This window comes from Anser brachyrhynchus (genome assembly GCF_964034855.1).
Source record: "Anser brachyrhynchus genome assembly, chromosome: 2".
Taxonomy (NCBI): Eukaryota; Metazoa; Chordata; class Aves; order Anseriformes; family Anatidae; genus Anser; species Anser brachyrhynchus.
The window spans coordinates 154626438-154642441 of NC_137695.1; the positions used below are offsets into that span (position 1 = coordinate 154626438).

Below are 16004 nucleotides of genomic sequence, written 5' to 3' on the forward strand. Positions count from 1 at the left end.
TAAATCAGGCTGAGTATACAATAGCATTTGATGCTGGAGTGTAAAATACAAAATATCCTTGTAGCTGAGTAAAGCAAAAATGCTACAGGCTTCTCTAATCTTTCTGGATCCACAAACAAGCACCCTTACTCACCTTTACTTGAAGGTCAGCAGCTGCAGCAGTGTATAACTGAAAGCAAGACATAAAAGCTTGTGACAATTTTTTTGGCTGTGCTTATCAAGTTGCCTTGATTCTTACCTGCCTTTTGTTATATTCTCTTCTCCTTTAGATTAGACAGTCTGTTTATTCTTGCCAGACTCTGGCAAGAGACTCTCTGCCTGTTTGACTGCTAGATTGGTGGATGTTGTGCTTGGCATTAATCCATCCCAGAATTCATTCTGTCAGATGGACAAAAAGCTGGGTATTTCCCCCTTAACCTTGTCCTGCTGCCTTCCCTCTTCCCCACACCCAATCCTGTGTGCAGTGGGAGTAGTGGCTGATTCACCAGAGGGCTGTGCTGCCATCCAGAGGGACTTGGGCAGTCTTGAGAGGTGGGTAGTCAAGAATCTCATGGACTTTAACAGAAAGTGCCAAGTTCTGCACCTGGGGTCATCCTCCATGTTCAGAGAAGGCCGTCAAGGAAGACAAGAGGGATAATGTTCTGTAAAATGAGAGAACCTTTGCTTGCTTCAGGTTCACCATCAGCATTTGACTGAAATGCATTTGACCATTGCCTCTGCCTAAACTCTAAAGGGGAGGAGTGCAGTCTGAGAGGCTTCCATATCCATCTAAGTGTAGAAAAGGGATGATTGCGCTTCCAAATTGAGGAGACAATGTTTTCCAGCAGGGTATTCATAAATTGAACATCTGTTAGCTTTAATTAAAGAATCCATTTTAGTCTAATGGATTAACACTGTTGCTTATCATGGCTACTTGTATTATTTCCTTGTACAGGCCCATCAATTTGTATCTTACTGCTGTTTCTGGCATTTGTGATAAGGATTTGTGATAAGGACCCTCTCTTCTGATCTGTGCCTTTAAAAGATGGAGTCCTTGTCTGTAACTAATGCTGCTTTTATATCTAGTAGTATGTTTCAGGAAAAGGAGAAAGCACCAGGAAGGAAAATGACCCAACATGCTTAGGTCGCCACTAAACATGTCTTTAAGAAAATAAATTAATATCAAATAATGATAGAAGGTATGATAGAAGATATATTTCTAGGAGCCTAATTCTCCGCAAGACAGCCTCCTCAGAAGTCATTAAGGTCATCTGTGATGTATGCTATGTCAGAACTTTGGGAGCTGAATATTGTGTTTCTGGTGCAGTTTTAACAGTTCATTAACATTTTATTTCAAGATCAAAATTCTTTACTCTGTACCTTACATAGATTTTTTTAATTTGTTGCCAGCTCTGGTCCAAAAACAAAGTACAAAGATAGTGTTTCTATTCAGTAGCTGGTCAGAACTGTGCTTATTGCCTCTTTCTAGTCTACTCCTTCTGGTGGTGTGACTGTGCTGGGTCCAAGCTCTATTTTAAAATGGAATCTGTTTCTCAAAAAGCTTCAGATATGCAGTTTGGAACACCGTAATTGATTCAGTCTTCTAGACTTCTTCCTCTTTGTTGCTTGGTTGCTGATGTTAGAGAATGATCTCAAGCAGTTGTGAGTTTCAGGGCCTGTTTAAAAAAAAAAAAGGCAAAATGCTTGTATAGTGCCCCAGTTTTTTTTAACTTAGTAGGTATTTTCATAAATGGCATCTAAAGGAAAACTTTGGTATTTCTGTTTGTGGAAGTCTAGGGGAAGCAGAATGTTTCATGGATAATTGAGATCTTTGAATTCATAGAAGGTTTAATTGTCCAGAAGTATTAATCTTCCAATGCAGTGTTTTGGAATGAGTTGTCTGGTGCAAGGCTACCACATGTTTTTTTGGTACTTTCATAGTGCATAAATGTAATAAAAATCAGATCTCTGATAAGAGGTAAAGATCTTTTTTCATAAAAAAAATTGTAAAGTAAATTGTAAAGTAGGTAGTACTTAGACAACCCTCCATTCCTTGAAATGGGTGGACTTGCAGAAGGTGAGAGCGTTTTTATCAGAAGCATTGCTTCATTCTTATTAGAGGATCTATCAGTATTTTGATACTTAGGGTGTACATACAGATCTCAAAGCATTCTTCGATTCACCTTGACAGATTGACAGATTCATTCTTTGGCTCATTTTGGCTCATTCTAAGTGTGGGGGGGAAGTGACAGGAAAATAAAATGAACCGAGTTCATTGTGGTATTTATTCCTGTGATGTGCCAGTTTTGGAGGTTGGCTCAAGGTCCCTTGAAAAGGCTCTTGTGTATTTGAGAAGTACCATATTAATTCCATGTAAATTACTTCAGCTTTCTTTTCTGTAGACCTTGAGCAAAGATTATTACAGAATAAGAAACAAATCATATGTCTTCAGCTTGCTCATTCTTGCATATTATAGAATTGAAGATTTTGGAACTCTTTTTTTTGAGATAAGAGTGCACATTTGAAGTGAACGGATTTCGTGTTTATTTTCTCCTTAACTCCTGAATTTAAGTGTAGGTGTATAATTTATTCCTTGTTCATGAGGGCTGTTCTCAACAGTACATTCTTCTGTACTACTTTGCACTGCAAGGCAGTAGATTTTTTCTGCTTTTAATGAGCTATCCATCTGAAACAACTCAAGACTAGATCTCAGCTCAGAATATGGGACCTTGATTTTTTTCTCCTATCATCTACACTATCATCTACATCACTTTAACTTCGTCATTTTCAGTGGTAAAGGTATCTGGAGGTAATCAGTGGGAAAGAAAAACCTGACCTGAACAAAAATTGCAATCAATACATAGGATTCTTTTAGAAAACTTTGACTGAATAATATGCCTGTAACATTCTTCTGTTTATTAAACTGTTCAATGGGATGTTTTACTTCTTTCACTTATGAGGAAGCCTTTTTAGGAGTAGCATTTGCTGATTCTAACGTTGTACAGTGATTGAACAACTTGTTTTCTCTACCTCTGTCCCCCCCTCTGTTATAGGACTACAATGATGAAATCAGACAGGCACAGCTTCAAGAATTAACATATTTGAATGGTGGTTCAGAAAATGCAGAAGTTCCAGTAGTTCGTGGAAAACCATCTATTCGTGCAAGAGGAGTACCAGTTCCTGCTTTGTCCAGGTAAATATCTCAGTTGCAGTGGTCTCTTGTTTGAATGTGTATATTTTAAGCTTATTCTTTCAAATGTTAACAAATAATAATAAAAACCTCAAAGTACAGTAGTAGGAAATGTGAAATAAAGATCCCAAAATAAGAAAAAAAGGGAAACCTTGATTCTTCAAAGCCAGTCTAATCAGTTTAGACCGAATTAAGAATTAACAATGGACTGAAATTTGTCTTATGAAAGTTGGAAGTTAGGTTTTAAGAAACACTATGCATCATAAAAGATGTTCAGGCTTACTGTGAGCACTTGCTTGACTACTAACTTTCATCTGCTCTTTAGGTACATGTAGAGGCTACTTCTTGACCCTGTGGAGTTCACAGCTTTTGGAAAAACTGCTAAAAACTGTCCTGCCTTTACGTAGGAATTTCATAGTGATTTCTCTAGAATAATATATAATACAATAATACATAATAACATACACATTCCATTTTTTACTGTTATAGTGGGCTTTCAGGGTTGTGATAAAAAGTGTTATAGAAATGTAGAAATGTTTTGGAGGTAGACTTCAGATTTCAGCTTATCTCAGTGGAACATTTTTCATTAAAAAAGTGGCTTTTGTTTGGTTCAAGAATAGACAAGTTTACTGCTGCTTTTGCCTTATTTTTCTTGACACAGGAGATCTTTTATTTTTACTCTAGCATCCCCTATCTTCATTGAAGTACTGAGATGACAGCTTCAGGTCCTTTGAGTGCTGAAGTGTGAAAACAAAACTAAATAAAGTGCATAACAGTTTGTTACAGTACAGAAAGATTGTGACTGCAGCAGCTAAGTGTAACAGTTTTCTCTGGTAAACTGTTCTCCTTCAGCTGTAGCTATGTTTCTTTATTAATGCAAGCCTGAAACTAACATTGCAGCTTTTAAAATCCCAAAATAATGTTTTGAAGTGTTTTAGCTCAGATTAAGCATGTTAGACTTCAGTTAAATATCTTGTTTTCAATTTTTGTGTAGATGCCTGTAACAGGTTTACTTACTACAGATGTTGTCGGGGCTTAGTACAGACACTTGCAGTTCTGTTCCATGGTTTTGTTTCTCATGTGTCCTTAAGCTAGTATTTTTGTGATACAGAATATGGTTGTTTACTCTGGTCTTGCACCCTTATCTATCACTAAAGTTCCTCATAGGTAATTTCCACTATTAATTATGTAGTACATGTGTTCTTAACTTTTTCAGAGTTAAAATTCTCACACTCATGCTTCCATCCTCTGGATTTCAAATTAATTTTGCAAACATGCATGTAAGACATGAATGCTGTTCTGTAGCTCAGTCATTTGTAGTTCATTGCACTGGCATATTCTTGAACAGTCTTCAGGGTAAATTTAAATGTTGGCATTTGACTTGGAGATGACAGCTAAAAATTGTTTTTGTCCACTCTATTTTCATATATGATCTAAAGAAAACTGTAAGGCTGTTGGTTTATGTTCTTACTTTAAGGCTTCTCTTAAATTTTAAGTCTTTTTTCCCCTCAGAAAGTTCTCCTGTAACATAAAAGATTCTTGAGTGAGATTTAAAATGCCATTGCTACTGAGATACTACAGCTCTTGGGATAAGGTCTCAAACTCAGTTCTAATGCTCTGATTCTTTTTAGCACAGACTGTGACTTCAGTGAGTAATATTTTCCTTAGAGGAAGGCTTTGTCTTATGATGAGACAATTTGGATAACAAGCATTCCTGAAACCTGTAGGAGAGACTGAAGCAAAGCTTTCATATTAAGAAACTGTACTTGAATATCTTCAAAGTAGTCAGTCTGAGAAGACTGGAAAAATGAGGTCTACAAAACTCAATCTGTAATCTGCAGAATATTTTGAAGGTATCAGCCTTTGATACTTGAGATATCCCAATGAGGATATAAGTGTTAGAGGTCACAAGCCTTTCTATATTACATTATTCCTGAACAGTTTCTCTTAACTACTAATTTATGCCTTTTCTTACTCCTTATCAGGCATCTTGAAACTGGAGATAATGCATCTTAACAAGTGCCTTCTTTTAAGATGACTTGTTATATGTATGTTCAGCTCCATACAAAAATTTCACTTAAAGTTAATACATTTGTGCTTTCATACAAAATTCTAGCTTGTACACAGGCATTCCCATATATGGTAAGTAAACTCTTAGCGGTTGTGGTTTGACAGCATAATTTTTATTCCAGCGTTTCTGGATTGCTCAAGACTTATTTGCCTTGATTTTTTTCATGACTCTACAGCCAAATAGTATTTTGGGGAGGTGAGGGGAGATCACGGAACTTGGGCTTAGACTTGCTTCTTTCCATCTACTGCTGACTCCTCTTATATTTTTTTCCTCCCTCCTAATACTGTTAGACATGATGACCTTCAGATGCTATCACAATGTTTCTGCCATTTTCTGTGGGGATTATGCTGAACATCAACTTTTTATTAAGTATTACTTGCCTTCTCTGACAAAACAGGACAGATCTTCCCTCAGGTTTATAAATTGAAAAAGATTTCTCATAAAGCCAACATGACTTGACCAGTAAAAGAAATAGCTAAATATCTGTATTCCTGAGTGAGTTTGCATGTTCTTTATATTGTTCTATTTACTTTTGATTAATTTTTGTCTGTATACAGGGTTAGGATCCTGTCATTCCATCTAGGGACAAATAAAGCTATTGCAGAAATTACTGCTGTAATGTGTTCACAACTTCAATTGTCCTTTGTTAGTCACTTTATTAAACTTAAGTCATTCCTTATATACTGTCTAGAATTACCTGGTTTATTTTTGAAGAATAGCTTATTTTTGGGAACACATAGATAATGTTCTCCAAAAGCATCTGTAGATGTTGATTAAGCCAGGTATGTTCAGTGTGTTCTGTTTGTTTAATCTTATGATAAATCCCCTATTTATCAAAAACTCACCGCCCTCTGAAAGTTGAATGTATGTATTACTACTTGACCTAAGACTGTGGAATAAAATTTGCATGGGAGTGTTTGCTTCAGCAGTGATTGACATTTAAAAAAAAAGACCTTCAAGATCATCAAGTCCAACCATCAACCTGTCCTGTCAAGTCCATCATTAAATTACATCCCTCAGTGCCACATACCTATCTCTTAAATACCTCCAGGGATGGGGACCCCACTACTTCTCAGGGCAGCTTGTCCCAATGCTTAACCACCCCATCTGTGAAGAAATTCTTCATGTTCAATCTAAACCTCCCCTGGCATGATTTGAGACAGTTTCTTTGTGTTTTAATGCTTGTCACCAGAGAAGACATTGACACCATCTTTGCTGCAGCCTCCTGTCAGGTAGCTGTGGAGAGCTCTACCCGCAGCCTCCTCTACTCCATATTAAACCCTAATTCCCTCAGCCATTCCTCATAAGTCTTGTTTTCTTGTCTCTTTACTAGTTTCATGGCTCTTCTCCGTGCATGCTCAGAGAACTCATCTTTCTTGTGGTGAGGGACCCAAAGCTGAACACATAATTTGAGCTGCACTCTTACTAGTGCAGCATACAAAGGGGACAATCTCTGCTCTAGTCCTGCTGGCCATGTTAATTCTGACACAGGCCAGGATGCCTTAGGCATTCTTGGCTACCTGGCCACACTGCATGGCTCATGGGGGCCAGCACCCCCAGGTCCTTTCCTGCTGGGCAGCTTTCCAGCCACTCTTCCCCAAGCCTATACCACTGCCTGAGGTAGTTATGACCCAAGTGCAGGACCCAGCACTTAACCTTGCTGAATGCTGTACACTTGGTCTGCCTGTTGATCCAGTCCATCCTGATCCCCTGGCAAAGCCTTCCTACTCTCAAGCAGTTAAATGACACAGTGATGAAAAGGTGGGAAGTGTAGCTCTGTCATGGACACGTGGATATTGAAGTGGTCAATAGTTTGGTACTCACACTTTAAAATAATGTAACATGTCTACTGTGAAACTAAGCAAAAATGTCTACTGTTTGAACAACATTGACTATGCTTAAAGAAGGAAAATATCTCAACATCTATTAAAATTTTTTAGTTTACTGAACAGTTGAAAATACTGCAGATGTATGGAATTAGGAATGTTAAAGAATTCCAAGTGTTGAAGTCTTATGGAACTGGTCCTAAATTTCCCAAGTACTTTTATATTAAACCATTCTTAGATTTACTTCCCCTTGTTGAGGAGTGATACTGAAAAAGATCTTCACAGAGCAGGTACTAACTTAATTTGTGTTCAGTAAAACAACAGAAAGTGGAGCAAAGCTACGGACTGACTGTGATAGCATAATCAGAATACTTCTACTAACTCATGCAGTCATCCTGTGAAAGAAGAAACTTCAAGTAACGCACTTGAAATAACAATCAGTATATAATACTAGAGAGAAGAAATAGTGATAAGTGAAAAGATGAAATGTCAGAGCTATTGCTCAGAGAAATTAGAGAGAAGGTAGGTCTGCTAGGGTCAAAGGTAGTAACTTTGTTATGAATAAATCATAGAAATTGCATAGGACTACTCCAAAGTAGTGATGATAATTATTGCTAATAAAGACCTAACTCTTTGGATAGTTCTCTGCGGGTGTATTTAAGTTGTATGAGATAGTAAAATACTAATCCATTGGCAATCAAGGATCATAATAGTACCTGTCAGTTACTTCTAAACATTTGCATCTCCCAGTCTAATAAATAATATAACCTCATTTTGAATGGTAATAGTTTTTTGTTAGTGTTTTTCCCTGTGGTGGCCTCACGGTGAGGGCAGCTGAACTCCACCACACCTCTCTTGCTCCCCCTCCTCAAAGGAAGTGGTGGAGAAAATATGTCTAAAGCAAAGTGTTTAGATGAGGAGATGGGCATCTCTCACCAATTATCATCATGGGCGAAACAGACTCAGCACAGGGAGACTTATGTAATTTATTGCCTGTTACTAGCAGACAGTGAGAAACTAAACTCAGTGGAACAGTGAAGCTAAAAACAAACCAAAAACATCCCCACCACCACTTTTCCTGCATCCATGCTCTATCTTCTTCCCTGAGCAGGGGAATGGGGGCTGCGGTCAGTCCCTGACGCTTCATCTCCGCCGCTCCCTCACGGTCCCTCCCTGCCCCTGCTCCATGGGGTCCCTCCCACGGGATGCCGTCCTTCCCGAACTGAGCCTGCGGGGGCTGCCCACAGGCAGCAGCTCTTCAGGAACTGCTCCCACACGGCTCCGTCCCACGGGGTCCATCCCCCAGGAGCAAACTGCTCCAGCACGGGTCCCCCACGGGCGGCAGCTCCCCCCAGCCCCCCTGCTCCTGCGTGGGCTCCTCTCCACGGGCTGCAGCTCCGGCCCGGGGCCTGCTCCTGCGGGGGCTCTCCATGGGCCGCAGCCTCCTCCAGGCCACATCCACCTGCTCCACCGGGGGCTCCTCCACGGGCTGCAGCGTGGAGGTCTGTCACAAAGGCCATTCCTGCAGCCCCTTCCCCACCCCACCCCCAAAAAAAAATAAAAAAAATTGTTACATAAACCAAATGCACCCACATGCCAAGCTCCTTAGTCAAAAATCAAGAGATTGCTAAATTACAAAATTCAATGCTTAGTTAATATTTTCACTGTCTGCAGTAAGGTGCACTTCAGGATTTGTGTATAGTGATTTTATGTAATTACTGTTCTATGACACTAGCACAGTAAAGTTTTTTGTGAAAAACCTGTTCTTTCCTTCTTCAATTTAGTTATGACAGCAGATTGAGAAGAATGCTTTGTAGAAATTGCTTCACATTTGATTTGTAATTTTTTTCTCATACTAAATTGCAAGTATAAATAATAAAACAGTAGTATGGGAGGAAGGTTCAGCTTCCAACAAAATAGTTTACATGACATAATTTTCAAGGGATGTTGTGACATGATTTAATTGAAATTATTTTCATGCACTACTCTGATGCAGATCAGTGTGTAGAAAAAAACAAGTTATGACATTTTGCTTTATTTGGTCTTGTCCCAGGGAACAAGATTGAAAGACTTTTTTTCACTGCAGAGTGTATAAGTTAATTACTAAGCTCCAGGAGTAAAAGTAATTCTTAATTTAGCATCTAGATTCGCTTGGCCCAATGAAATGGTCAGATTGAATTTCCTTCACTGAATTCACCACTGCCAAACTAATGCATTCTGGAAAATCAAAACCCAACTAATAATAAAGGTGGAACAAAGAAGTGTTTTCTGCCATAACTGTAGTAATCTGTTTTGGGTCAGTAAAATGTTTCTTTGAGAGTAAGTCCCAGTGGTCTCAAGTACCTAGACCATTGCTTTTTCTTTAAAATTTGTTTAGAGGTCATGATCGTAGCACCTGGCTGCAATCTAGGTTTTTGATGCATTTAAGTACCGTTTAACTATTACAGATTGTTTAGTAGAAAATATACTTAATAGGTACTTAAAGAGTAGAATTGTCATCATCAGAGAAACTCATGGGATTCTGGTTAGCATACTAATATAAGATTCAAGAGTAGAGTTTTTCTCATAAATGTAGCAAAAGGCAAGCATTTTTTGTCTCCTGTAGTACTTGTGTTTTTGCAGTATCATAAATCTGAGGAATCACAGACGACAAACATTTTATTTCAGGTGTCCTGAAAATACAACAAACACATTTGTCTCCCATAGTGCTTAAGTACTTGGCGTATTCGTAGTATTATAAATCAGAGGGATCGCAGACAATGACCATTTTATTTCAGGTGTCCTGAAAATAAGACTCATTAACCCTGTTTCAAAGTTCATATGCTGTCAAAGTATACAAAAAGTTTGAAGACATGGAGAGTTAAGTGTCCATTTGTGTACACTGTTAGTCTGGGTATTACTGGCAATCTCAGTATTGTAAAAGATGTTCATATGGGCATTGGGGCAAAGAAGACATTCAGAAGACTTTTGAAAGTGTATGAGACAGTATGCTACACAGGAGGGAAAACAGAAGGGCAAAAGACGCTTGTCTTTCAAAATCCAATGAGCAGGTAGTCAAAGCTGACATCACAGGCTGACAAAATGAATTTTGGTAAAGTACGTCTTTCAAGGTTTGGAGATAATGCTCTGTATCCTTTAGAAGGGAAACAAAGATCTTTTCTTCTATAACAAAGAAGTGGTGGAAGGATTAAGGAGAAGGCTAAAAGGCAACAAAATGTGTTGATTAAATTTAGATTCAGAAGCATTCTGAATGAGTATTAATACAACATTTTTCTTTCTCAAAAGGAAAACTTATTTTCACTAATTTTGCAGCTTGTAATGAAACCATGGATTATATATTTTAACTAAAGTTGTGGGTCAAGACTGTTTAATAGTAATTTGAACAACCGTGCTATAATTTTAATGAAAATGGGAATTTGGTACCTAATTGCTGATGTTTCAGAAAGTTTCAAAATCTACTTTTCCAAACTTTCAATTAATATGAAAGAATATCTGATTTTTGAAGGATTTTCATTGCCTTGAAATTTTGATGTCACCTAAAATCTTCATGACAAATAGTTTTATGTAATTAAAAAAAAAAGATTTTAAGTGTTGTTCGTAAAGAAAAAAATACAGTCTGTAGGCCATATGCAAAGACAAGGATATTTGGTGATGACAGCTGAAATTTGGTGTACAGAATGATGTCCTCAGTCATGAAAGCAGCAAGCAGTGAAAAAGACTTGGGCAAACTAGAAGCCATTATGAATTTAATTTGATGGTAAAATATCTCTGTGAAAGTAATGGAACAAAGCTGTTTTTGTTTGAATGAAATACCTGTAAAAGGGTGAATTTAAATTTTACCAGAAGCAGGTAGGTTTTGAATTTGTGAGTGAGATGGTGGTTGTTTAAAAAGGGTAGAGAAAAGGACATCTATGCAGTTTCTGCAGGAAACTGCAAAGCAGATGACCGGTACCCCTCAGATGTTGATTATGAGAAGAAAAGAGCAGGAAAATTAAAAAAAAAAAACAAAAACACGAGATCAAAAAGAAAAATGTGTTTGGATCAGAAACGGTAGACACAGCATGGAATACATGGAGAAGCTCTTTAGGAAATCTAGCTGAAAAGTCATTAGTTATCCAGTGGGAGTGCTTTCTAATATGTTATGTGTATTTGCACACCAATAAATGTCTAGGGTATAAACAGAAGAAGAAAGATAATTAGCACATAAGATAAACTTAGAAATGGAAATACAGTGGGTTACATTTAAGTATGTGTGCATGTAGTGTTTACTTAAAAACAAAAAACTGGAGAAATATATAAATTAAAATAAGTGTTTTGGAAAAAAAATAGGCAAGGTGGATCAGAAATCAAGTGTGGTAGGATTCACTAAAGCATAGATGAAAGATGGGAATCTTCAAAAGGATGTATTGGGAATAACCAGCCATTGGGCCATCTGTTTTGCCCATAACAGATGTCTGCTGCATAGCTGTAAGTTTGAGATGACTTACAGGAGTCATCACATTGTTGAGGGATGTCAAAGTCAATAAGGGCTTCTGTGAATGCTTAAGTAGCAAAAGGAAGACTAAGGAAAATGTGGCCCTTCTGCTGAATGGAACAGAGTGACACACACAAAAAAAGAAAAAGGTTAAGGTCCCTAATGCTTTTTCAGCCTCAGTCTTTACTAGTAAGAGTGGCCATCAGAAATCCAAGGACCCAGAATGAAGAGGAAGACATACCCTTGGTGGAAGAGGATCAGGTTAGAAAGTAGTTCAGCAAAACAGATGTAAGTTCAAAGGCACTGATGAGATGCATCTACAAGTGTTGAGGGAGCTGCAGGTACCATTACGAGGCCACTCTCAATCTTCGAATGATCATGGCAACTAGGATAGGTGCTTGAGGAGCGGAGGAGCCAGTCAGCCTCATCTCAATCCCTGGAAAGGCTCATGGATCAACTAATCCTGGAAACCATTTCTAGACACGTGAAGGGAAGAAGATCATCAGGAGTAGTCAGTATTGATTCACACAGGGGAGGTCATGCGTGGCCAACTTGGTGCAATGAAATGACCAACCAGCCTAGATAGATGAAGATAAAGCAGTGGATGTTGTCTTTGTGGGCTTCAGTAAGGCCTTTGAAATTGTCACCTAAAACATCCTCATAGGGAAGCTGTTGGTGTCTGGGTCGAATGGACAGACAGTGAGGGGGGGTTGAAACAGCCAGGCCCTGAGTGTGCTGATCAGTGGTGCAAAGTCCGGTTGGAGGCCAGCAGTGAGCAACGTACCTCAGGGAATATTACTGGGTCCAGTCCTGTTTAATGTCCTCATTAATGGTCTGGGTGATGGGTAAAACTGTACCCTCAGCAAGTTTGGGGATGACACAACAGTTGGAAGACTGATGGGTACACCAGAAGGCCATGCTGCCATCCAGAGGGGTCTGGACAGGCTGGGGAAACGGACTGACAGGAACCTAATGAAGTTCAACAGTTGTGTAGTCCTGCACCTGGGGAGAAACAACCACAGGCACCAGTATGTGCTTGGGCCCACCCAGCTGGAAAGCAGCTGTGTGGAAAAGGACTTGGGGATCGTGATGAATACCAAGTTGATCATGAGTCAGTAGTGTACCCTTGCTGCTAAGAAGGCAGATGGTATCCAGACTGTATTAGGCAAAGTATTGTACACAGGTGAAGAGAGGTGATCCTTCCCCTCTGCTCAGCACAGGAGAGGACACAAATGAAGTATTGGGTCCAGTGCTGGGCTCCCCACTGTAGGAGAGACGTAGACATGCTGTAGGGAGTCCAACAAAGGGACATGAGGGTGATTGATGGGACTGGAGCACCTCTCCTGTGAGAAAAGGCTGAAGGAGATGGGACTGTTCAGCCTGGAGAAAAGAAGGCTTGCGGAGGGAGCTTATCAATGTATATACATACCTGAAGGGAAGGTGCAAAGAAAATGGAGCCAGGCTCTCCTTATCGACAGGAAAACTTCAAAGGGCACAAACTGAAAAACAGGAGGCTCCCTCTGAAAATCAGGGAACACTTCATACTGTGTGCTTGACTGAGTACTGGCACAGGTTGCCCAGAGGGATTGTGGAGTCTCCTTCCTTGGAGATCCTTAAAAGCCATCAGGACGTGGTCCTATGCAGCTGGCTCTAGGTGTCCCCTGCTTGAGGGGGGGGATTGGGCAAGATGACCTCCAGAGGGGTCCCTTCCAACATCAACCATTCTGTGATTCTGTGAGGGAATATTACTGGGTCACATTTCCTAGGATCAGTCATAGTGGCTGAGACCTTAAGGCAATCTGGATTAATATTCCATCTCTCCTACTTGATTCCTATGGTTCTTACATAGGGAATGACAGGTGAATAATTCCTTTAATATCTCTTCCACTGCATTGATGTTTCTGTTATTTTTTATCAAAGTATGTTGTCCTCAGTTGTCTTTTGTAGCCTGAAGTGCCTTAATCTACTTGTTTCTTATATAAAGGTTGTTCTATACTGTTGGTTATCATAGTTTCTGATGTTCTTCCAGTTTTTATGCCCTTTAAAAATGAGAAAACAGAATCGTAAAGATGCATAGTAGTATTACAGCTCTATTTATTCTTTTTATATTTTCTATTTTTTTTATTGTCCTGAATACAATCTTAATTACGAATGTTCTGTGGGTAGGGATAGCTCAGAACCTATTACTTTGTCTAATGTCAGAATATATACACGCACACTCCTACCTGCACCCTCCTCCAGTTTTCTGCTTTGAATTTTATTCGCTATTTTCCTCCCTTCCCCTTCCCCTTCCCCTTCCCCTTCCCCTTCCCCTTCCCCTTCCCCTTCCCCTTCCCCTTCCCCTTCCCCTTCCCCTTCCCCTTCCCCTTCCCCTTCCCCTTCCCCTTCCCCTTCCCCTTCCCCTTCCCCTTCCCCTTCCCCTTCCCCTTTCCATTCCTTTCCATTCCGCATTCAGTTTGGCATTCAGCTCCAGATTAAAGAGATAGGCATCTGAATTCATATTACATTTTATAAAGAGATAGGACAATTACTTTTACTTGCTCTTTTTGTTCCGTAACTTGTTTCTAAGACAGCTGGCTGCACCATCCCATGCATTCCCAATAGGAAAAGGTTGTAGCATGAGAACCTTGTCCAGTCTTTCTTGATTGTATAGCAAAAAAATGGATGTTATAGATTCATACCTTGGCATTATTTACTGTTGTTTTGGCCTTCAGACTCTTGGCAACCTTCCTGATTTCAGGGTGTTTGAAAGATTTCTAGCTGTTTTAGGCTTTTTACAAATGCCTTAAATTATCTGACCTGCTTTTGTGAGTGTTTTAAAGTTATTTTATTAGTGTTTGTCCCTCAGGTTCAAAGATGAGTTCAGCTTTTTAAGTTATACCTGTTTAAATACCTCTTGTCCTGCTGTCCGAGTTTTACTGAGCTCCTTTTGCCTTCTCTCATTTTTTTTTTTTTATTTTTTGACAGTCGTGTATTTGGTGTGACTTCCCTTGGGATGTTCTTGAATGTCTTCCCATACTGCATATACACGTTTTACTCTTAAACGTATCTTTTTAAACATAATTTATATTCTGATATAAATTATTTTTTCAAATTAATTCCTTTTCCAAAATTATACCAGAACTGTGTTGTTTTTTTTGAAGGTATGCAAAGCTTCCCATTCAAGTGGTTCTCAATATTATGAGTTAGTTTCTGTTTGTTGCTCCTGCCATCCAAGCATTAGTTCCGTGATACCTTCTTTAGTTTCTAAAAATTCTTACCTTCACACCCTGATAAGACATTGGCTCAATCTGCATGATGTTAACTGAACTCTCCTGTTTTTGGCTTTCTTGTCTCTGCACCGTTCTGTAGTCTCTCGCAGCATGGTGCAGTAATCATCGGAGTGGTGTAACACAGTACTACGCTTCTCAGATTGTTCGTGCTTCCTTTAAGAACTCCTGAAGAAAACCGTATATAAATGGTCTCCTAAGACAGGAGAAGTATGGTTTCCAACCATCACCACACCAATCCTATTAACTCTTTTGAAATGCAGAAAAGACCTTTTCATCCTGTGTATCTGATGTTATAATACCTCTTCAAGAGTAAACCTATGCTGGCTCAAAAAATCGTTTTTCCTCCCTCAAATGTTTTTCCATGTTTTTCAGCACGTCCAATTTCCTGCTGCTTTCACTTGTACCCTAGCTAAAGGATGCCATGGAGAAAATTACGGCTTGTGATTCTTCAGTCTTTTTACTGATTTTTTTTTTTTTTTTTAAACTTGGTATTGACTATTGTCTATGCCAATAGGCTCATTTCCCTTTCTTTGGCTTCACTTGGAAAGTGTCACATTTGCTATTTCTTTATATTACTTCAGCAGGCTGTGTCTGGGAACATCTCTGCTCACCCCTGCCCCCACTACAATGAAGTCAAATAAGCAGCTGGTACCCTGTCCTGAGGAGGCATTCTACAGATTAGCCAAAACCAAGTAATAAGCACAGTTTTAAATCACTTACTCTCTAGGCTTGTTTAAAATTGTGACTGTGTTTTGATCAGTAATTAGAAGCAATTAGATACTGATTGTAGCAAGTGTTTACATTTCTTCATTCTTTCATCACTGATGCACTTTTTCAAATACTAATCATCTCGGCTAAATTTATTATATTTTTTTCTGATAAGTTAATAAAAATATATGACAGTTGAAATATGAGATCTCAAGAGATCTGGATTCTGTACTATTGATTGAGTTGGAAATTTCTACTGAAATCAGGACAGAATATTTTTACTCAGTTACTACTTTGGAAATTATTTAGATGATGTCTTGATATGTAGAGAAGGTTGTGAAGAATTTGTGCTTGTTCATTTTCTTCTATGTAACTGTTACATTAGACTAATGGTATGACTTCCTCAAAGCAAGTCTATATGCCTACAGAGCAGTCATTTAAACTCAGTTATAGTCAGTGGGGGAAAATGGACTCCTTTAAAAAG

The 16004-nt window shown here is 38.9% G+C and overlaps 1 protein-coding gene across 4 annotated transcripts in view; it reads left to right on the plus strand.

Annotated features, from left to right (window-relative positions):
- Window positions 1–16004, plus strand: part of KHDRBS3 (KH RNA binding domain containing, signal transduction associated 3) — a 96206-nt gene that overhangs the window by 43653 nt on the left and 36549 nt on the right. For 2 of the 4 annotated variants that reach the window (XR_013946779.1, XM_080580821.1), the window contains exons 5-6: window positions 3033–3172; window positions 15394–15504. Coding sequence is in view for 3 of the 4 variants with exons in the window: in XM_080580821.1 (XP_080436947.1) it covers window positions 3033–3172; window positions 15394–15504 (251 nt within the window). In the remaining variant the exon portion in view is untranslated. The remainder of the gene's footprint in view (window positions 1–3032; window positions 3173–15393; window positions 15505–16004) is intronic. The other 2 variants (XM_080580822.1, XM_080580823.1) reach the window with 2 other exon arrangements.